The 27,353-nt window shown below is 38.0% G+C and overlaps 1 protein-coding gene and 1 pseudogene across 1 annotated transcript in view; one reads left to right on the top strand and one right to left on the bottom strand.

Annotated features, from left to right (window-relative positions):
* Eea1 (early endosome antigen 1) overlaps positions 1–27,353 on the top strand; it is a 191,134-nt gene that overhangs the window by 94,403 nt on the left and 69,378 nt on the right. The window contains exons 3-10 of the mRNA XM_012515041.2: positions 10,644–10,768; positions 12,530–12,584; positions 12,674–12,739; positions 14,934–14,970; positions 16,476–16,589; positions 17,859–17,980; positions 18,508–18,663; positions 26,329–26,445. Coding sequence (XP_012370495.1) covers positions 10,644–10,768; positions 12,530–12,584; positions 12,674–12,739; positions 14,934–14,970; positions 16,476–16,589; positions 17,859–17,980; positions 18,508–18,663; positions 26,329–26,445 — 792 coding nt within the window. The remainder of the gene's footprint in view (positions 1–10,643; positions 10,769–12,529; positions 12,585–12,673; positions 12,740–14,933; positions 14,971–16,475; positions 16,590–17,858; positions 17,981–18,507; positions 18,664–26,328; positions 26,446–27,353) is intronic.
* On the bottom strand, positions 22,354–22,908 carry LOC105742497 (annotated as a pseudogene).

The raw sequence follows: 27,353 nt of genomic DNA, 5'->3' as shown, positions 1-27,353 counted from the left end.
TCTTTCTTTCTTTTTTGCGGTGCTAGGGATTGAGCCCATGTTCTTTTGACTGCTAGGCAAGTATTCTATCACTGAGCTACGTTTCTAGAGCATTACAGCTTCCTATTTTCTCTGTCATCCTCAGGCATATTGAATTTCCTCTTGCTTCCACAGTGTGCCAAGTTTTCTCTTACCTCTGGGCTTTTATATAAGTTCATTTTTATTCTTTATCTGTTTGTCTTAGTTTGGACTGTTGTAGACAACACATACTTATTTCTCCAGGTTCTGGAGATAGGAAGTCTAAAGTGAAGGCACCTGCAGTTTTGCTGTCCCAAATTTTCACAGATAGAAGGATGATGGGCTCCTTGGCCCGTTTATGCAGACAGTGAGCCAATCCATGAGGACTGTGCTCTCATGATCCGCTCATCTTCCCCAAGGCTGCACCTCTTAGTACCATTGCTTTCGGGGTTAAGAGATGAGTGTGGGAGTTGGCACTGCACATACGTACCTGCATGCACGTGCACCTGCGAGCCTGCGTGTGTCGGGAGCACGAGCATCCAGGCCACAGCAGACCTCTAGCTTCCACTAGTCTTTCCTGGAGAACATCTCATACCTTCAGGTCTTACGGCAGATAGGACTTTTTTCAGTAAGTAGTCTTCCGCTCAAATGTGAGGTAGATACTTTTTCCATCTGCTGGTGTGAAATTGTATTTTCTATCTTTTTGATAATGATTATTATTTCGAGATTCATTCATTTGCTGGATGCCAGGTGCTATTTTGAATGCTGGAGATACATAAAATAGTGCAAAAACCCAAATCTTTGTCCTGGTGCCTCTTACATTCAAGGGTGGAAACAGGCAAAAGCCAGAACACACTAAAAATGTTCTGGGGTTGACAGTTGTAACAAGAGACATAAAACAGGAAAGGAGGCATACAGGAAAGTGTTTAGGGTAGCTGCAGTGATGTGGTCATCGGTGAAGATTTCTCTGAGAAGCGGTTAGCTCAGAACTGAAGGAGGTGAGGAGGTGAGTCAGATGGGTTTGCATCCATTGCTGTCCAGGCATGCAGAGTGAGTGGAGCGTCTGTGGTGGGGTTGGGTCTGCATGTGCAAGTGGGGGTGACTGGCTTAGCCAGGAGATGAGGCCCATCGTGCGGGGCTGTGCAGACTGTCACACAGGTGTTAGCGCGAGTGAGCTAGCAAGCCCACAACAGCTGGAGTAGGGAAGCGACAAGGTGTGTGCTTGTATCTTGTTGGGTGCACTCTAGGGGCTGTGTTGGAAGCAGATTGCTAGTGAGCTCCGGGTGGAAGCCGAGTGATGGTTAGGAGGCCAGTGCAGCGGTTTCTGTGCAGGTGCTGGTAGTTTGGATTAGAGTGGTAAGGAGAGAGGGGCTGAGATTTGGATAGATTTTGAGTGTAGATCTAGTAGGATTTTTTGGTTAGTAGAATATAAAATGTAATTTTAAAAAATCTTGGTGACTTTTTCAAGAAGCCTACAAGCTTCTGAGAGGGGGGCTCACCTCATTTTCCATTGCAGCTGGAGCAGAGCAGTCACTTTGAGTACTTGTTGGATCAGTGATTGTATGATGAGTGTGGAAGCTTAGAGCAGACGAAGGAGTAGGATGAACTACACCGTAACGCTGTGGTAACAAAAAGATAACTAACAAAATCTTGTAAAGGTATTATTTGTAGTCCAAGCTCTCAACATTGGGATTTGTCTGGCATAACTCTCAGTTTAAAAAAAATGAATTTGTGTTCCTTTTATTACCTAAATGTTCTCTTTTAAGGGTTATTAACAAAAGGAATAATGATAGTAATGATAACTAACATTTATTGAATGTTTTCATTGTATAGGAACCATGACAAGCACTTTACTTGTATTACCGTGTTTAATTGTCATGTGATCTGTAGGTGGTACATGACAGATGAGGAAATTAAGGTCGCACAGCTGCCAGGAGTGGTGGGAATCTGAGTCAAGCTCAAGGCTAATTGCTACTCTGTGTTGCCTTTATCTTCTTCTCCTTCCTTGTCATTATCCTAAGTGATGTTCATGACTCAAGGAGTAGCCTGGCCCAATGGTGGTGACTCTGTGGCAGCGGGCAAGCGAGCCGGGTTACCCCAGCAGCCAAGCACTGGATAACGGTTGTTTTTTCTAATCTCAAACAGTATTCAGATTTAGAAGCTCTTTTTTTTTTTTTTTTCGGAACCGGAGTATTCAGATTTAACTGCACTGTTGGCACTTTGTGATACGCAAGTGGGTTTTGGGTTGCATTGCAGTTCGGGGCCACAATCTGCTGTCACCATCGTTGGTGTAGCCTCTCAGTTCCTGAAGTTTCCTTTGCTAATGGTCATGATTGCCTCTTTTTAGCCACAGTAGTCAATTCCATGGTGGTGGGCAGAACAGTCTCAACAGAAACTCTGAAGCTCTATTTCCCCATCCTTTATCACAATTGTCTGTCCTTTCCAAGTCATAGTCTGTCTACTTAATTTCTTTGGCTTTGCTGAATAATACAGCCTTTTAATTGCTGTCTTCTAGTTTGTAGATTAGTTTTTAAAACTTCATTTTATTTTAACCTGTGAGCATGCATCCCCTAACAATATTTATTGAGTACTTATAATGTGGCCTACACAAACTAAGTGTATGTGTACACAAATCTCTAGAGGAATAGGTGCTAACATTGGCTCCATTTTAGAGATGTGGAAACTGCCGCTAAATAATACAATTTCTGGAAGGTCATATGTAATGAGCTTTCACTGAAGCCTAAACTGACATCTGATTATGACACCAAAACGGACAATATTTTGACTAGTATAGCGTTTGTCTTTGCCATTGAATTTTACTTTCTCATTTTCCTATTTTCTTATCTTTTTGTTATTCTTAAGTGATAAAACCTCAAGCCGTTGCTCAGTGTAACAGATCATATTTTAAAATATAGATATGGTTCAGTGTAGAGAATTTGAGAGGACATTTTCATATGGTTTTGCTTAAAGTAAAAGGAAGGATCATCTACTGGGAATTAAGAATATGGACAAGAATGGGTCCATGAGCTAATGGAATATATAAAGATTAAAAGTTGATTTCATGAAAAGAATTTCCTTGTTGAGAATGTTATATCGCAGAAAGATATTTATTGTCCCTCTCAGCAATTTCTTGATCTAAAATAAAAATCAAATGGCCAGTTGTAGTTCTCAGATAAGTAAGGACAAAGTGTTATAGACAGAAAGAACCTTTAAAGACCATGTTTCCGGCACTTAGGGGCTGAGGCTGAAGAATCCCTGCCAGTTCCCGGCCAGCCTGAGTTACGTGGTGAGCTTAAGGCAAGCCTGCGCTGCTAAGCAAGACTCTGTCTTCAAAACAAAAGCACAAACCTGTCTTGAGCAAAATAACATTCCTATCAGTGGGCTAATTTAAAACATTCAATGAAGGCAAATTTGTATTGTAAGAGCTAATCTTAGAAGTCTTACTTTAGATAGATCTTATCTGTTTGTACATTTGCAGTTCCCACTTGCACGTTTCATTTGCATTTGTTAACAACAAATGTTAATATTTTCTTGTTATGTCTATTGGCATTGTCTGCATTTTGTGTATGTTTCTAAAAGTTGTTATTTCACAGGGTTTCATCTGCCCGTTGTGTATGAAAAGATGTCTAACTGCTATTGATTTGTCGGAGCATTACCACAGAGTTCACGCTGAAAGGGAGACAAGAGGACAGGACCTTCTTAATGACTCCAGTGTCACTGTGGGTCTTGCATATTTTGTTTTAGCAGCTTGGTTCTGGGTTGCTCAAAGTAGCCTTGTTTTCCTCTGCCTTGGTGTTGGTCCTTTTCTCTTGATGCTACGGGGACTCTGTTACTTTAACTATGCACGCTTAAAAGGAAGGCTCTATAAGGAAAAGAGACTCTGGGGTTGTCTGCTTGGTTTTTCTTACTGTTTCTAGCTTTTTTAAAAAATATAAATTTGTAAATAAATGTAAAAGTTTAAGTTAGTATTTTTGCTTAAGTTTTGCAGTGAAATTTGAAATATAAAGTGAATGACAATTATTTCAACATGTGTTATTTCTTTACTATGTTGTTAATTCTTTATTAATGAATTACAGAATGGTTTAGGTTAAAATGCTTTATCATTGCATAGGAGAACTTGGCATGTTACCTCATTTGGAAGATAAACTGTCTCACTGCTTGTTTTAACGCTCCAGGCCTGAGAAAGCAGCATAAAGACAGCTCTCACCCGTAAGAGTGTGTCTCCTCAGAGTTGTCCTCAGGGGCATGGGGCTGGTGCATTCTGAGGCGAGGGTGGGAGTGAGGAAGGGAAGGATTTGACGCTGGAAGGAATGTCACAGATGATCTTGATGTATTTGTTTCCTCTGCAAATCATTATGGTGTTATAAAAAGGAAAGAGAAACACAGTTTTTGATTCTTTTACAAATCTTTTTTTTTTTCTTTTACAAATCTTATAAAATTTTTCATACTGTGAAAGACCAAAAATATGACCTCGTTTTTCTGTGAAGCACTTACATATATAAGAAAACAATTTCACAATATCATTTTAGCAAATTGATGGAGTAACTTTTACGTATCAGGTAATTTAGAAAGGAAAGGGAGAATAAGATAAGCTGTCTTCCCCAGAGTTCCTGTGGTAGGTACTATTTGCAAAAGAAATGTGAGGCTTAATTCAGTATACTTGAGACTCAGGGAAAACTTCTTAGGAAACAAACATGCTTTTGGGTAAGAGGGCGATAGGTGCATCCAGGATGGCACCAGTTAAAAGTCAGACTAGTACAAGTGAAGTTGAAGACATGAAAGATGTTACCAGGGGTCTTCCTTCTCGTGCTTGTGGGTTTTTCTTAACGATTAGGCAGAATCAAAAGTAACAGTCTCGCGCACTGCCCTCACGCATAGGGGCTTTCCTTGGACAAAAGCACTTGTGGTTCAACAGAAATTCCTGAGGTGTCAAGCTGAGGTTGAGCTGTGAACAAAGGATTCACAGCTTGAAAGTGAATAAAGGATTACAGAGCACTGAACTTTAGGAGTAAGAGCTTTATTGTTTTAAATTTTAAACTGTATTTTTTAGAAGTTGATGACAAATTTGGAATGATTAAGGGAATCATTGTAGCTGGCTTGTCCTCATCCTTTGTTAACTGACAGTCCTCTAGAATTTTTTACCTAGTAAGGTTTGTCCCCTTGGACATAGTTGAGAAAAAAAAAGTCTTTTATACTGTGAATTAGTTTACAAAGTCCCTGAACTAAAAGATCACACACTTTTCGTGGGATACCCTTAGGCGTCTTAAGCTTGTCTTACTACTACTTAAAGTGAATGTTATGGTCTTAATACTAAAAAAACTTTTTCCCCCCTCTTAATCTGCCCTTTCCATCTAAATAGCAGGCTAACATTCCTTAAAACAGCATGCTAAGAATGCTTAGAAATGATTATTGAAATACAAAGTAAGATATAGGAAAAACTGTAAAAATAGAGATACAGGAGTTAAAGAGTCTGACTAGAATGAATAGAGTGAAAAACACTTAATGATCAATACTTATGTTTAAGAGACTTCAAGCAGAGATTTAATATTTTCGATTTAAGGAGGTGAGGAAGCATATGTATTGTACAAAAATTATTTTTATCAGAAATATCCCCAGATTTAAGTTGTATTTAAACATTCAAGTTCTAGCCACAGGGAAAATTCACGTATAAGGAATATTTCTTTAATGAAATATATATTACTGATTTTTGAAATTTCTCTTTAGGAATAGATCACTTCTTTCTGAAGTATTAACCTGGTAATATTTAGACAGTTTAAAAAGGCATGACATAGCTCATTTTGAACATTAGCTTTTTAAGTATCTATTGCCACAACTCAGAAATAGAGACAGTAGTCAAAAAGCAAGTTGTAATGATTAGTAGTATGACAGGGCTGTAGGTTTTCTGAGGGACACTGTCATTTACTTTCTAGTTAGTAGCAGGGTTGAGGCACAGAAGAGAAACGGTGGGTTAAATATAGATGCTCACGTGCTGTTCCATCAGTCACGTCAGCCAGTGTTGTGCAACCTTTACTGGGCAGAGATGACAAAAATGCCATGTTGAGCATCACGGGAGCTGTGGTGACACGTGGTGATAGCTAGCAGATGGTTCTGAGGAAGGAGCACCACCAGCTAGACTAAGCTACGAGACAGAGCATGCATTCATCCAGGGGACGGCGCTGGGCAGCGCAGGTCTTTGGGATCGGATGTCGCCAGCAGTGTCCTCAGGCCCAAAAGCACATCCACAGCCCTGCTTTTGCTCAGTTCAGTAGCTAATAGGGGACCACTGCTTTCACCTGGTGGGCGCCTGCCTTTCACTCTGCCTGTGATCCCAGGACACCTAAGACCTCTGTTTCCCCAAGGGACACGGTTGCTTCATGACACTTCCTCCACCTTTGTGTTTTTCCAAAGTTATTTTGAAACAGTGTCTCTCTATATGTAGTTCAGGGTGGTCTTAAGCTCACTCAGCCTCCCAAGTGTTGAGATTATAGTCTCGAGATGCCTGGTGTAGAATGGCAGGTGCACTCCTGCTCATGGTTCAGTACCTAATTCCAAAGTGCACATACACGTATTTACATACAGTGTGTAGTAGCACTCATGAGAGATGAGACACATACATGAAATGTACCTGTGTACGTGTGTGATTTGGTAAAACATTAACTTCTGCCACAGGCAGAGTTGAATACCTCATCACCACATATTCTTTGTATCTACTTGTATTCTAGCATCATCTGGTAATGTTTGTTTACCTGTTATTATTCCAATCACTTAGTGAGTAGCCAGTGAAGGGGCAGAGATTTTCCTTTATTTGTAGAGGCTCAGTGTATGTACTTATTGGTTGACTCATTTTGTTCTTGGAAGGTTTTACGATCTTAAGCAGTTAAAGATCTACTTTTTCACCAGCTTCTGCAGTATTGGTTTCATTTGTATCTTTTTAAAGAAAATGCACAGCTATGTGCTGAAGGCAGTACCTTAGGGAATAGTGATGAGAAGATCCAATGCAGTGTTGTTAGAGTGAAGGAGCTTGACAGGGAATGTGGGTGCTGCTGGTGGGACACGCAGTATGTGCACAGGTGCAGACGTGTGAGATGCTGTAGTATGTTTTGGGAAACAGTACTGTGGAATGGTCAGAGCATGTGACTAGGACTGTCTAGGCATCCAACTGCTCGGGGCGTAGGTGAGTGCTTTTGCTGGAATCTCTATGATACATTGATGGAGCTGTGTGAAAGAATTCATTAGAGAAGAAGGAGATGACACATAGGTGCCCAATGTGGAATGCTGTTGCAGAAGTCTGGGCAAGAGATAGCCAGGTCTGAACAAGGCCAGCTGCACTGAGGAAGGAGATAAATGCATGAAAAGGGGGGAATAATTGAGGTTAGAAAGGAGAGTAGTTCAGCATGAGTTTTAGGTTTCTAGTTTGGGTAAAAGATGGATAGTGGAGGGGAAAGGAAGTTTGGACTCAAGTTGAGTCTTGAGTCTGTAGTATTTAAAATGCTTGTGGATGCAGGTGGAGATGTGCCGATGCAGAAGGCTCCTGGCGAGAGTTTGTTAGCTCCGCAGGGTTGGCAGTTAGCAGCATGTAAGGATTGCAAGAGAGCACTTGCTTTATTATATAATGGGGGGAATGTTAAGTTAAAAGAGGAGGTCAGTGAGGAATCATGGGGAAAGTGATCTTTGGAGGATTTTTTTAATAGGATGAAGAGAAGATGAACATTTGTATATGTAAAAGCTGTATGTTCCCATAAAACAAAACTTTCCATAGAGCCTTCAAAATTATGTTCTTATTGTTTTCACTGTAGAAATACATTCAAGCACCCACCTTCACATTCTAGTTTATCTTTGTATCTGTAACATTTTACAATTGAATTGTGATGTACTTGGTGTACAAATTATTTCTTGTTACTTTGAATTAGTAGAATTGTGTCTGTAATAACTGCATTAGAGTTTTTCTAATCCCTTTTTCTTTTGGATGGGTACAGGACTAGAGATTGAGTCGAGGGCCTTGCACCTGCTGGATAAGCACAGTTGCACTGAGCTGCATCCCACTATCCATTATTATTATTTTTTAAAATGTATTTAGTACAGGCTCCACTATTTTTTAAAAATGTATTTAGTAAATGTATTAGTATAGGGTCTCACTACAGAGATTGGACTCGTAGTGATCCTCCTGTTTTTCAGCCTCCCAAGCCCTGGGATTTATGAGTGGGCGCCACCACACCAGCCTCGGTCGCTGTCTCAGTGTGCCCCAGGGGCGGGGCCAGCACAGCAGGCCTGGGATCGAATCCTGGCAGCTGCGTCTGCCTAAGCAGGCACTTTCATCCACTGAGCTATCTGGCTGGCTCTTTGTTTTTATTGATATGATGAATGGATTTGAATATTCTTTAGCATAACATGTACTCCTGCAGAATAGATTGTGTAGGCATATTTTTATTTATGGGTTAGCGTGAAAGACAGGCCAGAAAGGGCTGGAGATGTTCTCAAAATTGACATCTGGCAATATTTGGTTTTTACTATTTTATTTTAATCTTTTTGAGACAGGGTCTCACAATGCATTTCAGGCTGGTCTTGAACCTACTTTCTAGCCTAGGATGGCCTGGAACTCACAGTGATCTACTGAGGCAGGAGGATCCGAATGCTGCGACTACAGGTGTCCATCACCACACCCAGCTTTTTTATTTTTTTAACTTCACTGTTTAAAATTGGCACATGTTTATCATACATATTGATTACATTCATCATAGGGAATTTATTATCTATATGTAGTATATCTTAATTCTTTTTTGGTAATATTTTTTAAAATGAATTTTGGAATAAGCCCCCTCCAAAGCCCTTTTCCTGTGGAATGTGTGTGTATTCTAAATGTGGTGAACTACTTATTATCCATAAAAGTTTTGAGTACAAATAATTTAGTGATAAATTTAGGGAAACATTTGCATTATGTATTAGGTAAATTATACAGGAATAATATGTAATATTTTGAGTGCCATTACTTGAAGGATAAAGAAGTGGACCAAAAATTAGAGATATGATTATTTTAGTCTTTCACTTGCTAATATAGTTTGCACTCAGACACCCATGCGACGTAAACTTTAGTGCTAGGGGGTTAATCTCTCATTCAGTTTCACAAAGACTGAATATTTTTATATGTATATATTGTTTTCTGAGTTCTTTGAAGGCTGAGACTGTCATATATTTTTCACATAATTGTTTTTATACTTGAAATGGCATTTGTTGAACTAATAGCACTAAAAAGTTATCAGATAAAAAGATTTATATTAAGGATGTCATTTTTAAAGGTTAAGCCAAAGAATTCAAGGAACAGTGTAGCATTCTGGAAAGATTGATGCTTTATCCAGCAAACCTGTGTGTGTTGTGGTTTAGTGATGTTTGTGAACTTAGGAAAGTAATTAACTTTTCTGAAGTTTAATTTTGTTTTGTATAAAATGGAGGTAGTACTTAAATAAATAGTGGGCTGATTTGAATGAGATTGAGGAAAGTACGTGGCACATACTATAGGTTCAGTAAAAGTAATGTTATTCTTTTCTGCTACATTTTGCAACTGTCTCAGCACTTCTCAAGTGTATTGATAGCAATTAATAAATGTTTTTGGTCATCACTCAAAAGTTAATGCAGTAGTATTTATCCTACTTTTTTTTTAAACATGTATTTGGTACAGGATCTCACTACGCAGCTCAGACTCCTGGTGATCCTCCTGTTTTCAGCCTCCTCAGCGCTAGGATTATCGGCATGCGCCTCCACACCCAGACTCTGGCACAGCTCAGCGTCCCTGAGGGCGGGGCTGGCATGACATGCTGTTCTGGGATTGAGCCCTGGTCCCTGCACTTGGCTAAGCAGGTGCTTAGTCTGCTGAGCTATCTTGCCGGCAATTATTTATGCTAATACATAAGATAAACTCTAAAATGTTCTGTTGTATAACTAAAAATATTGCCACGAACATTATTTTTGTGGTTCACTAAAATCGGAGTTGCAACCCTGATTTGCAAAGCATGGTCCTATATCACTCTCTCATATACACAGTATTCTAGTTGACAGTTTTAACAAAATAATAACTCTGGGATAAATTAGAAGATTTTATGTTATGTGGGAGTAAATATTAATTTTAGGCTTTTACTATGTTAACCTAAGGTTAACAAGGAAATTTACTAAGTGTACTTCTTTACCATTACAGGTATTTAAACTCTATGCTAATAAAGAGTGATGTATATTTCTTTCTTCCTCAATGTTCAGATTATGTCTTCTTAATTTTTTTTTAGTAGCATTCTATGAAATAGGTTGGAGAAGATATAATTTTACTAATGGAGATATCTAGAGAGAAGATTATGAAGAGCGATCTTGTCAATTAACTGATAGACTAGAAGTAACCAATTTAGTGTTCGGTATTCTACCTATTTAGCTATTCAAGCTAAAAAATAGTTGCAAGAGTTTTATCTGCATTTTGCAAACTTCAGCCAGAATAGACGGTGCGGCGCTTTCCACAGTGACTAGAATTGGGGCTTGCCTCCACGGATTGGAAGGCACTCAGGGGCACCATTGGTGTGAATAAGGCAGCTGGCTGTTTCATGTTACGCGAAGTGTTACTTTGCAACATTAAGTCATATCTTGAAACCTTTTCTCTTCTCTTTCTGTAGGGCTTCATATGTCCCCAGTGTATGAAATCTCTTGGATCTGCTGATGAGCTCTTCAAACATTACCAGGCAGTTCATGACGCTGGCAGCGATGCGAGTCATGGAGAGGCCGAGCTTGCTCTGAAACGGTAGACATCACGATGGTGTGGAGGGTGGCACTGTGTGGTGTGCGCATGAGCCAGTGCTTAGCTGTGATGAGTTTCTGAAAATAGTCATGTTTTCATAGTATTTCATAGATATCTCAGTCTAACTTAGTTAACATGGCCTTTCTCCCTTACCATTATCAGTCTGTGACCAGCAGCTGTCTCACCTTCACCTTCAACAGGGCACCTAGGCTGTTTTAAATTAATGCTTTTTGTAGTAAGTTGTTAAAATAATAAGTTTAGTCAAGAATTAAAATTTAATTTAAATTTAAAAATTTATAGTTACCATACATTGTGCTTCTTGGGAATTAAGTTTGACTGCATTGCTTAACTGACTGATTGAGACAGTCTTGCTCTGTAATTCAAACTGGACTTGAACTCACTGTGTAGCCCTGGCTACCCTTGAACTTGCCTCAGCCTCCAGAGTGCTGAGAGTACAGGTGTGTACCACCACACCTAGGTGTGTACTACCACGCCTAGCTTTGACCACTTTTAAAACTATAATTAAGCTAACATAACCAACTATTTAGAGCAGATTTCAATAATGTAACTTTTTCTTCTTTTTTATTTTATTTTTTTTTAAAGCTTTTTTTTTTTTTTTCCCACAGAACAAGTGATTAAACTCAGGCCCTTGTGCTTGCCAGGCAAGCGCTTATTCTACTGAGCCATCTCCCTGGCCCCAGTTTTTCTTCTGCTATTGTTGAGAACATTACTTTTTCACTGCCACTAAGAAATAAATATTTTGCTCTACTTGAAAAGTTTTTTTCATGCTTTTTTTTTAAATAAAAGAAATTGTTGGTTGATATATCTGCTGTAAAATAAAAAAACCCTAAAAGTATTATTCCTTTATTAACTTTGTGTTGATAGATAACATAGAACTATATATTTTTCCTTTTTCTCATGGTTGGGGATTGAACCCAGTACTTTGTGTGTGCCTGAGCAGGCGCTCTGCCACAGAGCTACACATACCCCTCATATTTTAATTTTGCTTTTTGAGACAGTGTCTCCCTAAATTGCCCGAGTCTAGCCCAGAACTTGTGTTTCTTCTGCCTTGGCTTCCTTGGTATTGGGATTGCAGGTGTGCACCTCCACGCCCCCTCAGTTCTGTGTCTTATATCTTACCTATCACCAGGAGTGACGTGGAGCAAGGGGAGGTGTTTCTGCTGTTCACAGTCCAGCAGGAGAAGACATCCAGAGTGAGAATCCTGAATGTGGGTTTCCTGCAGCTTCTCTCCTGCATTCAGGCCTTGCTAGCATGGTCTACTTCACCTTTTTTTTTTTTTTTTTCCCCTCTCAGTCTTCAATAAGAGGAAAGAATAGAAGTCTCTCAATCAGGACAGAGCATGTCATATTCAGAACAAGCCGGTATTGCTAGAACTGTGTGAATGAGAGAGAGTTGTAAGACAGGAGCGAGATAGAAAGTATAGGAGTTAGGAGGCTTTGGTGATGAGTTTAGATTTGATGCGAACCATAGCAGGAAGCCATTGATACTTACTGTTGGTAAGTTAGTAGAGACATTTTGCTTCTCTTCAGGTACTTGACAGTCATTTATTTGATTATTTGCATGAGAAAATGGTTATTTGTAAACCATGAGTTTTAGTGAAAGAATTATTTTTAAGGTGTGTGTGTCTTTTAGAAATACTTTTATAAGAAATGAGAAAACTTTATACTTATTATTGATTAAGAGACCCAGTTGAAAATTAAGGGGCATTAACTATTACTCCTTCTTCCCCCATACACGTTTAGAGATGATATAACATTACTCCGGCAAGAAGTCCAAGACCTACAGGCTTCACTTAAGGTAAGAACAAAAGTGATTGTACTTATTTGTCTTCAGTGCTTCCTATAAAATGTCTTTTACAATTTAGTAATTAAAACTTTTTTCATTAGGAAGAAAAATGGTACTCAGAAGAATTAAAGAAAGAATTAGAAAAGTATCAAGGGCTGCAGCAACAAGTAATCGCTTTTTACATACTTAAAGCATGTTTATTAGTTTTTTATTTTTATTGTGGAAAATTAAGTATAATACCATTTGTAAGTGACTAGCCTAATATACATAACTTCCTGATGTTTCCCTGTGAATTGTTTATAATTTTAATGAATGGAAACAGTTACACTGGAAAGGAACTATAACTGCTTAAAGGTATTCCAGTAATCATTTACCTATTTTTTTAAATGCAGAATTATGCTATTTTTCTGACAGTATACGGAAGTGGTTGATCATATAGATTCAAGTAATAGTGAATCTTCCAAACATTTGTGAATTGGAAATAACTATAATGTATATTGTAGGTAAAGAAATGTTAACTGTTTATATAACAAAGAATACCTGAAAACATGGAAAACTTCTGTTGACAGTGTTAGATTTTGAAAAAGTGGAACAAAAATGTGTGTGGTACACACCTGCTCTCACACACAACCAGTCCGGGATCTTTCAGTGTGGGAGTGTGTCCTGAGAGGTCTGTTGCTAGGGGTTTCATGACTGTGCAAGTATTAGAAATTGTAGTTCCATAAACCTAGGTGGCACAGCGTCCTACCCGGCCAGGCTTCATGCTGTGGCCTGTTACTCTGAGGGCGCACACCTGTACATCAGGTCACGCTACTGGGAACTGTAGGGAGTTGTAATGTCGTGGTATCTGTATATCTGAACATAGACAGGGTACAGTAAAAGTGTGACATGAGAGATAAACAGTAGTGCATGCACAGAGGGTGCTGCCATGTGCGGAGTGCACAGTATTGGAAGCTCCTCTGGGTTAATCAGTGAGCTACTGTAACTATTTTCTCTTTTAACCTTTTAATCTTTTGATGTGTTATACTTTGTTTTGTTTTTTTGAGACAGAATCTCACTATGTAGCCCAGGCTGGCCTCAAACTTGCTTGTATCCTCCTGCTTGAGCTTTCCAAATGCTGAAATTATAGGCATACACTGGAATGTCTGCCTGTATGTATTTATGTATTTATTAATTCATTTTGAGACAGGGTCTTGTTGTGTAGTTCAGGCTGTCCTTGAACTCGCTATGTAGCCAAGGCTAGCCTCAAACTCACTGTGATCCTCCTCCCTCAGCCTTTTAATTTTTTTTTGACTCCTGTAAACCTAGATCATAGCAAGCACACTGCTGGGGCTTTCTATGTTAGGCAAATGCTGAGCCCCCAAGTGACACCTCCAGTTCCTGTGGCTTTTTTTTCTTTTTCTTCTGATGTGGAAATAGTCCAATGGAATATTTTTGCTGCTGCTAATTTTCAATATTGTAGGTGCTTTGTACAGTTATAGTAATGGGATGACTAAGGTCTGATTTCACAAATTAGATGGTTTATTGCTGCACAAAGAAATTTTTCTTAGCTTCACAGTGCCAGGGAGTACAAATCTGTGAGGGTAAGGTGAATAGGCCTCACGGGGAACACAGTCACCACGTGAGTTCCAGTAACCACAGTGAGTCAGCTCGGGAACCATTCAAGTTTGATTGCTCACTTGTGCAGGCAGCAGGCTCTGGGGCAGAAAGTGAAGTCTAAAGGAGGTGAACCTTTATGAGCAGTTTGCTAGGAATGACACTTTCCAGCTCTGGAAAGCTGTGACACTAGGGACCCTTGTCCCAGAAGATGTGAAGGCTCTGGTGGGTCTGACCCGAGAGTTTAAAGGCCAGCAGGGTTTGGCCTTGTTGCAGCTTGCGTCGTGAGTCTCCCAGAAGCAGTGAGCAGACAGAAGCTGCCTGTCATGGCTCAGGTCCCAGCGGCCGTCACACTCAGCTGGGAGTCCATTAGGTGTGATCCGTAGCTCACATATGGGGGCGATACGGGCTGATGTCACTGTCTTAAGGGGAGGGGTATTCTGTTATTTGTTACAGGACTTAGCAGATTTAGGATGCTATCTTCTATGAGACCCATGATAATAGCTTTATGTACATTACTGTATAAAAGATTCTGCTTTAGGACCAACTGGTGAGCTGCATTCAAATCATTGTCCTGCCTAGTGACACACTAGGGTCTGGAAGAACAGCTGCCAGACTTTAATTTCCACCAAAATTTCTGCTACTTGATCTGGCATTTTCAAAGCCTGGATTTTTAGCGCCTGACTTTTAGACAGTTTTAACATTGGCAACTGTATGGCCTTGAGTCTTCCTTTAATGTTTATTTGTGTCTTTTGTCTTTGTTAGGAGGCTAAGCCTGATGGTTTGGTGGCTGATTCAGCAGGTAACCTAAAACAGGTTCTTTTTTCTTTTTCTCTTCTGATCTTATTATTATTATTATTTTTTGATAACTGCCAAAGGAATTTTGTTTGTAGTTTTACTTTATGACTCTAAAGCAGTAATGATAATTGTCATATTCTAGGCTTGGAAAATTGCCTCTGCACTTCAAAATTCCATCAGCTAACTAACATCTTGAGTTTTTTTAGTTCCTTGTATTCTGAAGTTAGAAACTAACTTCTGGAATATTGCACTTATTGTGGAGGTTACGTTCCAGATGCCCCAGGGATAAGTGAAAATCAAGGAGTAGCAATGGTGTATTTATTTTAGTATTTATATATATTTTAAGGCCTTATAAACTCTTCCCACTCTCTTATAAGCCTTTTCCACACTTTTGAAAACACTTCTAATGTTAACCATTTTCTAAACTTGTAAACCTATGTAATTTTAATGCCATATGTGTACTGTATGGTACTGCAAAATCCCACAATGTAGTGAAAAATCCAGAATAAATAATTTAGATTAATATTTTTTAAAAACCCACAAAACAGTCTGCAAAAGTCAAACCACAAAATAGTGAGGGACTGCTGTGTATCAATGACTGATTAATGAAAATGTAATTGTGTTAAAGAATTATATAGTGTTTGTTCTTTGAAGTAAATTGATGGAATTTACTGACATCCACATAACCATTAAAGTGAAGAAAAGCCCAGTGAATAATCAAAATTATATTTTGAGATTAGCTGTTACTTTTAAGAAATTTTTTAATGGTGTTTTTTTTTTTTTTTTACCAAGAGTTTAACTCAGGACCTTACACTTCTTAGGCAGGCGCCCCAGCCCCAAGAAATCTCATTCATTCATTCATTCATTCATTCATTCATTCATTCATTTGAGACAGGATTTTGTTTTGTAGTGCAGGCTGGCCCTGAACTTGCGGCTTTGAACTTTCAGTGATCCTTCTGCCTCAAGCCTGCTGAGTGTTGCAGTTATAGGCATGCACCACCACTCCTGGCTAAGAAATCTCTTTTTAAAAAGAGAATAATGGGGGAGCATAATATATTTATTTTTGGTTATTTGATGGATATAGGAAAATAACTGTGAAATATGAAGTCAGGATATGTTTTAAAATAGTTATACTTCATTTGGAGGTGATTCAAAGTGTTCATTTACATTTATAAGTCATGATTTGTACCTTCAATGAATGAGATATGCTTTTTTTTGAGATAGGGGCTTGCTGTGAGTTCAGGCTGGCCTTGAGTTCACTGTGTAGCCTAGGCTGACCCTGAGCTTGCAGTGATCCTCCTGCCTCAGACTCCTGAGCGCTAGAATCGTACATGTGTGCCACCATGCCTGCCGAGATATGCTGAATTCTTGAAATGTGGAAGTTCTGTATTTATAGTTGGGTAATGGGTGCGTGTTGATTGTCTTCACTGCTGTAGGGAGTGTAAGTCATAATAATTGAGTGTATGTAATTGACATGGTGCTACAATAACTGCTGTACCTTTTGTGTAGAACTCCAGTCTTTGGAACAACAGTTAGAGGAAGCCCAGACAGAAAATTTTAATATTAAGCAAATGAAAGATTTATTTGAACAGAAAGCTGCCCAACTTGCTACTGAAATTGCAGGTAAATCGAATCAGAATTTTTGGCCAGTAAATCAATCTTGTTACCTTTTCATCACTATGTATCCTTGAGGGGAAAACCCCCAGTATTCTAGTGTAATAAAACATTTATTGTTGACTATGGCAGTGATTAAGGGAATTTAGTGATTTAAAAGCTTTGTAAATTATATTTTTGTCCTTTTACTTTTTTTCAAAACATTGTTTTTTCTCTATAGATTCTTAAAATATAAAGAGCATGAACTTTCTTTTGTGACATGTTTAAGGATTAAAAAATAACATTTTATGAGCTGGGGAGATGGCTCAGTAGAATAACTGCTTGCCTGGCAAGCTCAAGGGCCAGAGTTCAATCCCCAGTTCCGCAAAAAAAAAAAAAAAAAAAAAAAATCATATAATATAGTAGAGCTTTAACATTTGGTTATGGTTTCAGTTATGCATACTGGTTGTTTTGTTATTTGTTTGCTTTTTGCTTTTTGAGATGTGGCCTTGAGCTCACTGTTAGCCAGGCTGGCCTCAGATTGGCAGTAGTCACCCTTCCTCAGCCTCCTGAGTGCAGGGTCACAGGCGGGCACTGCCACGCCTGACCTCATGTTGTATTCTCAGAACTATGTTCTTTTAGGTAAAATATTGAACAATTTTAAATTGAAGTTTTAATTAGTAACTTAGTGTTTGGTGGAATTTATTTTTTATTTTTATTTATTTATTTATTTATTTAAATTTTATTTATTTATTTATTTGAGAGAGAGAGAGAGAGAGAGAGAGAGAGAGAGAGAGAGAGAGAGAGAGAGAGGCCAGCTCAGCCCACCAGGGGGCGGGCTGGCTGGCATGTGGTGCTGGGGGATTGAACCGCGGTCCCTGATGCTTTTGCTAAGCTTGTTCCAAGTAGATGCTTTCGACCACTGAGCCATCTCTCCAGCCCTGGTGGAATTTATTTTAATTTTTAAAATTTGTATTCATATGTTTGTAATATGTAATGATTACATTCCTCACGGGGAGTTGGTAAATGTATGTAACACATCTTAATTCTTTTTATTTTCCTTCCTTTCCCATTTTCTTCCCTTCACTCTCTGTTTTAGTGAGTAGAATTTATGTAGATAAAAATGTTTATCTAATATAATCAGAAGTATAATTTTATTGTGTATATTTATAGTTGAGGTATGTGAATTAGAATTATAGTGAAATATAGATACCCAGAATAATATACAAGAATTTATAAATTTTTTTCCCTTAAAGTTAATGTCATGAAGCAAGTATTTATATTTCTATCTTTAATTAGATGTCAAGTCAAAATATGATGAAGAAAGGAGTCTACGGGAAACCGCTGAACAAAAGGTGACACAGTTGACAGATGAATTAAACAGAGGAGCAACTGTAATTCAAGATCTGAAGACTGAACTGGTAATTTAGGAACCATTTACTAGAATTACTTTTATACTATTCTAAATTAAGAGAAAGTACATACCTTGAATAAATTTTAAAAAAGAGTAAACAGGAGGAAATAAAAAATCCCCTATTCTGTGTTACCTACATATACAAGGTGAACTTTTCTAAAAATGGACCGTGGCCCATAACAGCGCCTAAGCAATTTTGTTGTTTCTGTCTAAATGTCTTTTTAAAATATTTTCCGTATATCCTGTGATCCTGACCTTCCTTGTACTTCCGTTTTATGAATCTGCCTGCCTCCAGTTGGATTTCTCTTTTACATTTCTGTCATTGTTGTCCTGCTTCACTTCTCTCTCAGGCTTGCACAGCTGTCCTCTGTCCCCGAGTGTCTCTCCCTTACTGTGCACTCGGTGAATGTATGAATCCATGGGCCAAGTGTGCGCAGCCTGCCGCAGTCCTGATGCTTGCTTCCTCTGTCCCTGCCGCCCCACCCTCCGTTCAGTTTTTCAATGGAATGTTTAATTGAAATGTTGGCTTCCCAGCTTCAGAGGCCTGGTATAGAAGATGTTGCTGTGCTAAAGAAAGAACTGGTCCAGGTTCAAACACTGATGGATAATATGACCTTGGAGCGTGAGAGAGAATCTGAGAAACTCAAAGATGAGTGCAAGAAGCTACAAGCCGAACATGCCAACTCAGAGGTAATACACTGTGGTGGAGAGTATCATATTATTGAGTAAAGTCAAAATTTGAAAATGATCCTAATGGCTTATTTTTTTGTTAGTGCATGTTTCTAATATATCATGAATGCATTGGTCATGGGAGGTGATACGTGTATCCATTGGATCCTTATCCTTTTTACTTCCTTTTCTCCCTTGCTTTGTTTTGTTTAATCTGAATAATCATAGGTAGTCATTATGTTGTATACTTTTTTGAGACAGGGTCGCACGGTGCAGTTCAGTCCAGCCTTGGACTCACTATGTCAGTCCAGACTGGCCTTGAGCTTTGGCATTCAGTGTGGAGAAGTGATATTTAAAGTTAAATTTACTCAGGTCGATAATGGTTATTGAGGTATCTCAGGTAGGAGTAAAGGAAGAATGGTATTCTACAGTGTTACTAGTGTTGTTTAGGAAAAATATTTAGGAAATAATTTGTTTTCTAATAAGCTTTTTTCTAATTGATAGACACTGAATTACATAGTTGAAAGTAGTATTAAAATGATCTAGCCTGGCCCTGTGCATCTGAGCCTGCCCTTTATAGCAACCTGGACACAGTCCACAATTCGTGCTTGTGAGTATAGATAGTGCATATTTCTTCCTGAGTCAATTAATCTATTGAATTAACATTTGTTTCCCTGTAAATCACATGCCTGCTAGTTTTCTTCTTAACATTTACATAGAATAAATTTCTAGGCTTTCCACCTGAGATATTTGATGACTATACGTGTTTTTCTTAAAGAATAGATGTTCTCAGGTATATTCCTTCAGCCTGTTAATTCCTTGTATGTATGATTATGTCAACGTATGCCAAGGTTTAAAATACATAATATATGTGTTTCTTAAAATGCTAGCATCTGGGGGCCAGGGAGATAGCTCAGTGGAATAAGTGCTTCCCTGACAAGTGCAAGGGCCTGAGTTCAATCCCCGGTTCCACCAAAAAAAAAAAAAAAAAATGCTAGCATCTGTCTTTTCTCATTGCGTTACAGAATATTTTTCGTTATGGCTGCTGCTGTGTGGACTCCTTAGCTCTCTTATGTGGGGTGCATCTCTGTTTTTCATATTTTGTGACCGTTCAATTTGCTTTTCTGATTTAAAAAAATTTTATCTGATGATATAAAAGCGAGGCTAGTTATGAATAGTAACAAATGGGCAAAATCTTTATAAAAATACTATAAGTAGCACATCTTTTGGGGGTTACTGGGGATTGAAACCAGGCCTTCTTGCTGTGCTACCTTTTCAGCCTTTTATTTTTTACTTTTGAAGTAGAGTTTTGCAAAATTTCCCAAGTTGTGCTCTAACCAGTGATCCTCCTGCCTCAGCATCCCAGAGTGCCAGGATTAGAGGCGTGCACCCCCGCCCCTAGGCAGTTTTTACTTTATTTTCCTTTCTCTTATTCCTTTTGGCAGGGTCTCACTGGCAGGGTGGGCTGGGCCGCAGGCCTGCGCTGCTGCGTCCCATACTGTGGGGAAGTGGGGCAAGTGTTTGGGTCTCACGTGGTAGGGATGAGCAGCCTTGTGGAACTGGACTCTGACGTCCAGGCGTAGGTGCAGATTTCCCCAAAGAGACACTTCGTAGCCCAGTGGCATGTGGTTCTGCAGGTTTTCACACCATTTTAAGGGGTCCAAGAACTGGTCACTGTGAAAGCACTTGTTCTAGTGGTGTCACTAGCTAACCTGTAGCTATGGACATACAATTAAGAAGGTCTGCGTCAAAGCTGAGAGTCCTCATGAGATGGCGTTTAATCCGGACGAACCCAGTTCTTGTACTAGTTATGAGAGAGATGGGGAAGCCCAGTATAGTTAGTGAGAACTGCTATCGATTAGATCTGTGAGCCTACTGGTATTTCTTAAATATATAAAAATATTACACCCCCTTTTGCTTTTAAAAGTTCCTTCAAATGTCATTTGAAATTAAAAATAAACATAGTATGGTGACTGAAATTAAATCAGAATACTGGCAGTTTTACAAAAATCATCTCAGGGCCTTTTGCAGCCTATTCTTTGCAGCCCTGGGCTTTCCCACCCTCTTGCCTCAGCGCCCAGAGAACTGTGGTCGCAGGCCTGTGCCTCCAGGCCTGGCTAGAGGGAAGCTGCTGTTTTAAAGCGTAGTCTTTTCTGACCTTTCTCAGATGAGAATCATAGAGCTACACATGTTAAGCATGTTAAGCAGGAATAGGAACTTACATACTAACTTGCATGTAAGAAATATATGCAGGATTGCAGTAAGAGTTGGTAAAGAGAAGACAATTTTGTGTTGCATTTCAGTTACCATAGTTTCAAGGGGGGCATGGTGGTGCGCCTTGTAACGCTGCAGTCTCACGGCTGAGCCAGCAGGGTCGCTGAGCTCAAGGCCAGCCGGAGTTACAGAGGGAGACTCTCTCTAAAAGAAAAATAACAAAAATTACCAGTTTAATTTAGAAGGTTTTTATAAATTTGTAATTTTATTCATGTAGATTACATTATATGTAATGTAATGTAAAAGATTATTTAAGGTGAAAAAGTTTGACTAGGGTTATAAAATATTGGGGGTAAAAGAATTCAATATCTTCTTCCATTATCCCCCTATAAAGAAGGCTAACTATAGGATAATTATTTCCCCCCCAGGAAAGCTGTTTCTGAGAAAGAGAGAAAATTATTTAGCTTAAAAATTATTTTTTTTACATGTCAGTATCACTGAAGTTATCATAAAAAATTCTCAAGTATTTTAAAATAAACTTAAGAGTTTGTTATTAATTGAATAGGTAATTTAATATTTCACTATATTTTTAATGAGATAAAGGCATTTATTCCCTACTTAATAGGGATATAGTGATCAGGTGATTCTGAAATATTTTCAGTAATTTTAAGAAGCAGCAGCATAAGAGTCAGAATAATACTACTAGTAAAGACTTCTTTGGGGAAACACTAGGGATACAATGCTAGGCACTTTAGATATGTGGTTTTAATTTTTTTATATATCTTGTAAGTTAAATATTATCTCTTTTACATATCAGAGATCTTAGGCCTGGTAAGGTTAAGTAACTTGTTCAAGGTTATCATAAAGAAACTATTTTTTTTTTTTTAACGTATTTAGGACAGGGTCTCATTACACAGATGGGACTCATAATGATTCTCCTGTTTTCAGCCTCCCAAGTGCGGGGATTACAGGTGTGTGCCACCATGTCCAGTCTCAGTTGCCATCTCAGCGTGCCCTGGGGTGGGGCTAGCACGGCACCCTGGTCCCTGCATCTGTGTAAACAGGTGCTTTAATCCACTGAGCTATCTGGCCAGCCCTCCCCCCCCCCTTTTTTTTTAAGAAGTTGATTTTTTTTTTTTTTTAAAGAAGCTAGTGTTTGAACCCAGGTCTTATACAAAGCCATTACTCCTTTCTCTGCAGTGTGTTGTCTTTTACTTTAGGTAGTCTGGTGACTGCCTTATAAGTAAATTTGTACTGTTATTCTTGTCCAAATACTATTTTTTATTTTGCTAAGTTGTAGTATTTATATAATAGTTTGGAATATTTTTTGAATTGTATCTTACTCCATTCCCATATGAAAAAAACTAATTGCTTCATCTCATTTGCTTGTTCATAACTCCACTTGCTTGCCACCTCCTACTTGCCCTGAATGTTGTAGATTTTATTAATTTATTGAATTTTACTTGTTTTTTTATTTGCATTTATTTTATGCTTAATTTATTCCATGCCGTAAAGTTTTTGTTTCTTTAGTTTCTTCTGGGATATCTTTTTTTTCTATGCAACTTCCTCTTCTGGTTTAGAAACAATTTGTTCTTTTTCCGTAAGGATCCTCTCAGTATGGCAGGGGGAGCTCACATATGGGTTAATCTGGCCATGAGCTCTCTAAGTACGGCGGCGCATCTTGGGTGCATTGTTCACCTGCATATGTTCAATAACCAGAGAATCTACATCTAAACCCTTAAGCTCAGCGTTGCTCTCTGCATTTTTAAGCATATGCAGCAAAAATTAAGCACTCTTTCTGGGCCACCGACCCTGCATCCAGCCCCACTGTTTGGCCTGGGCACACCTACCAACTCCACCATTGTAACGCCAGAATGAAACACATTGCTTCTTTAATGTGACATCCTTCAGGTACTTGGTGGCCTTTCAGATATGCATACCCTTGATGGCCTGGACAGTTTCACACTCGTTGTTAAAGTGAAAATGAAGATTTGAGCCTCTTCATATGCTTGATTTTGGGGGGTTTTCTGTGTCAAGAGAGTAGTGAACCATTTTCACAGGTCACCTCAGGCCGCTCTCAGGAAGAGGCAGAGTGATCAAATTTTACTTCTATTTATTGTCAGCTAAGTGTGTTAGTAAATTTCCCACTTAGCCTACTAGAAAAAATTTGATTATAGATGCTCCTTTTATTAAATCTAAATATGGGCATCAGAAGTAAAACACACTAAAAGGGATTAAGGGAGCCAAAGATGAGCAGATTAGGGGCCGGGGAGATGGCTCAGTAGAATAAGCGCTTGGGGCTGAGTTCAATCCCCGGTTCTGCAAAAAAACAAAACAAAACAAAAAACCAAAAAAATCCCAAAGATGAGCAGGTTTATTGGGTTCCCTTTATAGTTGGGGCTGAAGCTGTGTAATGTGATGTACATTATTGCATATGCCTTTATGTTTATTACTTTCACAGGATGTGTACTTGTGAATTCATTGACTTTTGGTCTATATATTTCTGAACATATTTTTTTCATCATAAAAGTACTTAATAAATTGTCTTATATGTTGGCAGTTGAGGATTTTAATGTTAAAATTTTATTTCTGAAAATCTGCATCATTGAAAATATCAAAACTGTAATCAATTTATCTTTGGTGTGGTCTTTAAAGAAGGTGAATTTTGTGGAATTTTATTTGTATTCCAAGTAAACACATTTGAATCCTAGTTTTAATATCAAATTTTTTTAAGTAGGCATGGAATAAGTATGATTATGCTTATAGAAAGGTATTAAATAATATGTCAGTATATTAAAAATATGGTAATTAAGAGTTTAAATTTGTCTGTCTGTCTGTATATTTTATTGTGTGCTCAATGTGTACTTTTGTCAGTCTTGTCTTCCACCTTTCATCCATCATTTCATTTTTTTTCTGCTTTCTCATGGAGATGCTAAAATTTGAGGTAATGTGTATTTGGAAGACTTTACACTATTATTATCCTTAGTAAACCACCTTTTCTTGTCATTTAGCAAATTTGTGTTTTAGTGCAAATTCAGAGCTTCAGACATGCTCATTTTTATTTTGTTAATGAAAAAATTTCAATCACTTTTAAATGATTGTTTCCTAGATATTAAAACAATGACTATGATTCTAAAGCACCAGCAGAATGTTAGTCTTAAAATACCGTTTCTTAATTATTTTTTAATCTCAAAGTTTTAGTAAAAATTCATTCAGTAGCTTGACATCAGGGAAATGCAAACTATAGTGTCTAATATTTAGTAATAGTATTCTCTTACTCTAAGAATAAATATGGGTTAGTCTTTGGGAGTATTGTTGCATATTCCTTTAGAAGGTATTTTTTGAGTGCACACTAAGAGGCTGGAACCATTTTAGGTGTGGGAAATACAATACTAAATAAGATAGTGCCTGTTTTCATAAGATAAATATTCCTGAGTAAGTAACAGTATATAAGCAAACCAATCATGTTACAAAGTCAAGCAGTAAGTGCTGTGAAGAAAAAAAGTATGGTAGGTTGTAGTGGAGTAGGGAGTAGTGGGGAGTTTTAGATAGATGGTCAGGGAAAAGATCAAGCAAGATATGAAGAGGGAGAATGAAATAAGTGAAGATTTGAGTGAAGGATTGGGAGTGAGGATCCTTGGAAAGAAGTTCAGTGAATGCTGAAGTCCAAAGTACAGATGACTGGGCAGCTAAGTGGCAGGGAGTCAGTGTGACAGTAGTGGGGATCTTTCTTTTCTTTCTTTTGAGTTTTACCCAAACTGAAAATTGGACGTGTAGTGTCTGGAAGTTGAGGCCATGGCCAGCAGATTCTGAGGCAGAAATGTCCTGGCAGAAGGGCATGTGAAGCAAAGGGGCTTCATCCCTGGCGGCCTGCAAGCTGAGTGCGAGAACATGCTACAGGGAGAAAGGTGGAAAGCCAGGCAGGGCCCTGAAGGTCACACCCGACCCACTCGGATTCATTCTGAAATATGCTCCGCCAGTCGCCTGACGGACCCCAGGGCCAGTGCAGTGGACACTGTATACATTTATATATTTTTAAATATTATGTGGATATTTTCATATGCTTATTTAAGTATATATAATATTAAAACAGGGTGTATAATATGTAACTATAGAACTATTTGATAGAATACCTTTAATAGTTCTAGAATGGCATTTCATAGTACCCGAATCAATACATTTAAATGAATGCTTCCTTAGAAGATCAGGCCATGTGCCTGTCAGATATGTTACATTTAAAGACATTTTTGAAATTTATTTTAATTGACTTTAAATCAGTTTGGAAAACACAAAAAAATTTTCTTCATTAATTTTGGTTTTTAAAATAAGCCAGATTATTTGTTCATTCATATCATTCATTTACCTTGTTTATTACATGGTTTCTAAAATTTAAAACCAAATCTATTATCAATGGATGAAGATACAACTTAAAAAAAAGCTATTCATATTCTCAGGAGTGTTTCCAGAAGAGAAGCAGTAAAGATCTGTTGAATAATGGGATTATTGTTACAGTAAGCTAGTTGCTTTCTAATGTTTCTTCTTTGAAGATGAAACACTTTATTTATAACATATGTATCTATCGATATGCTTATTAAGAAATAAATTATTAAAAAAAGAAAGAAAGAAATTATTTCCTGTCCATATTGTGAGCTTTACGAAGAAATGAAGACTATAGGCAATGCAAATAATTAACTTCAAGAATGTGAAAAGTAAAGCTTGCAAGCAGTCTTAGAAATTTTTTTATTAGTGTCATTTTCAGGAAATCATACCTAAAAGGCATTACTTAGTCTTTCTAGTAGTTGAGCTTTTATGTATAGTATAGAAGTTGGTGTTTGTCATACTTTCTAATGTTCAGCTAATTGTTTTAATAATAAATATTAATTTTCACCTACAACAAAAAGGAATAAAACCTAAAGCAAATTCGTGGCCAGCTACTGTACCTTGCCATGGAGTGTTCTAGCTTACTGAAAGTGTATAGTTTGGTAGCATCCATAGACAAATACATTTTCATTGCATTCAGGAAGGTGACTCACCCCGATAAAATTGTATCGCATGTTTGCATATACATGCATTAGAAGGAAAAGTTCATGCAATAGAAACTGAGAAAGAGTGCAGCCATTACTAGCTTACTGTGTTTCATCAGGAAGGCTTATGTCTTGAGTTTCTAAACCAATAAATTGAAGTTTGCAGTTTGATGTTTGTTCAGGCAGATAAAATAAGATGCTGTTTCATGTGCTATTAAATAAGTACAATCTATATTTTAGATAAATTTAAAAAATTGATTTTAAGCTAAAGACAAGGGTGTGATATTTCAGTGAGTGGTAGGATAAAACAATTGAAGTTTAAGGTTCCAAATATTATTTCAATGTGACTACAACACCAGCAAAAAATTATATGATCTTTTAAGTTTTTGTTACTTCTGTTTCCTTTTAGTTTGCCCTAAGTTTTCTTCTTCTTCTTTTTTTTTTAAAGGCCACAATAAACCAGCTAAGGAGTGAACTTGCCAAAGGCCCTCAGGAAGTTGCTGTGTATGTGCAGGAAGTACAGAAGCTTAAAAGCTCACTTAATGAACTAACACACAAAAATCAGGTGAGAATTTTAAAGTTATAGTAATAAATGGATTTGTTTATCTCAAATATTAACCTTGTATATTTTGTCTATTAGCACAAGATGACTTACAAGGTGTGTATTCTTTTTAATGATAAGTATATTTACATAGTTATACCAACCACTCTGGAGACTTCTTCTGTAAAACTGAACTTTATACTCAGTAAAGAACGGCCCATTTGTTGCTTTCCCAGGCTCTTAGCAGTTGCTGTTTTTTAAAACAATTTTCTGTGGCTTTTACCAGCCTGTCTTTTTGTGACTAACTTTGAATCTTACCATGCTAAATGTTTTAGTCCATGTGGGTTGCAATGGGGGCTGAATGTGCAGTGCGTGGCAGGGATTCTGCTGCTGTCCTACATCCCCACTCTCGAGACATCTTTCAGTGAAGCCCCTACAAGCCCTCCGCTTGACTGAATATATCTCAAGAGCCCACTCCTTGTACTGTCTCCTTGGGGGTTAGAGTTTCCATGTAAGTGTTTTGAGGAGACACTGAAGTCATAGCTCCACTATATGTGAAAGTTTATTTGAGAGATCTCTGCTATGCTGGTCTCTCTATGCCAGTAGCACACGGTTTTGCAGCTGGGTAAGTTTGAAGCCCTCCAATGTTATTGTTCCTAAAAATATTTTATTATTTTTTTTGACTGCTACCCTTTTTAAAAAAATTTTGAGAAACAGCAATAAGACAAATTCAAAACTGATTAATGGGACAGTTTTAATAATTAATACACTGTACATTGTTATCTTCTTAGTGGTTATCCGTAGTAGAAGATGCAGACAGGATACCCTGTCCAAACACTATTAGTACAAATCTTTCTTCTCATTGAATTAAGCGAGAGTAGCTGTATATCTATACTAACTATTCTGCTTATACAGATACAAAATGGTCCTTC

The sequence above is a fragment of the Octodon degus genome, unplaced genomic scaffold (assembly GCF_000260255.1).
Source record: "Octodon degus isolate 3935 unplaced genomic scaffold, OctDeg1.0 scaffold00004, whole genome shotgun sequence".
NCBI classification, from domain to species: Eukaryota; Metazoa; Chordata; class Mammalia; order Rodentia; family Octodontidae; genus Octodon; species Octodon degus.
Note: the sequence above shows the minus strand (reverse complement) of the source record. Positions and strands in the feature narration are given on the sequence as shown.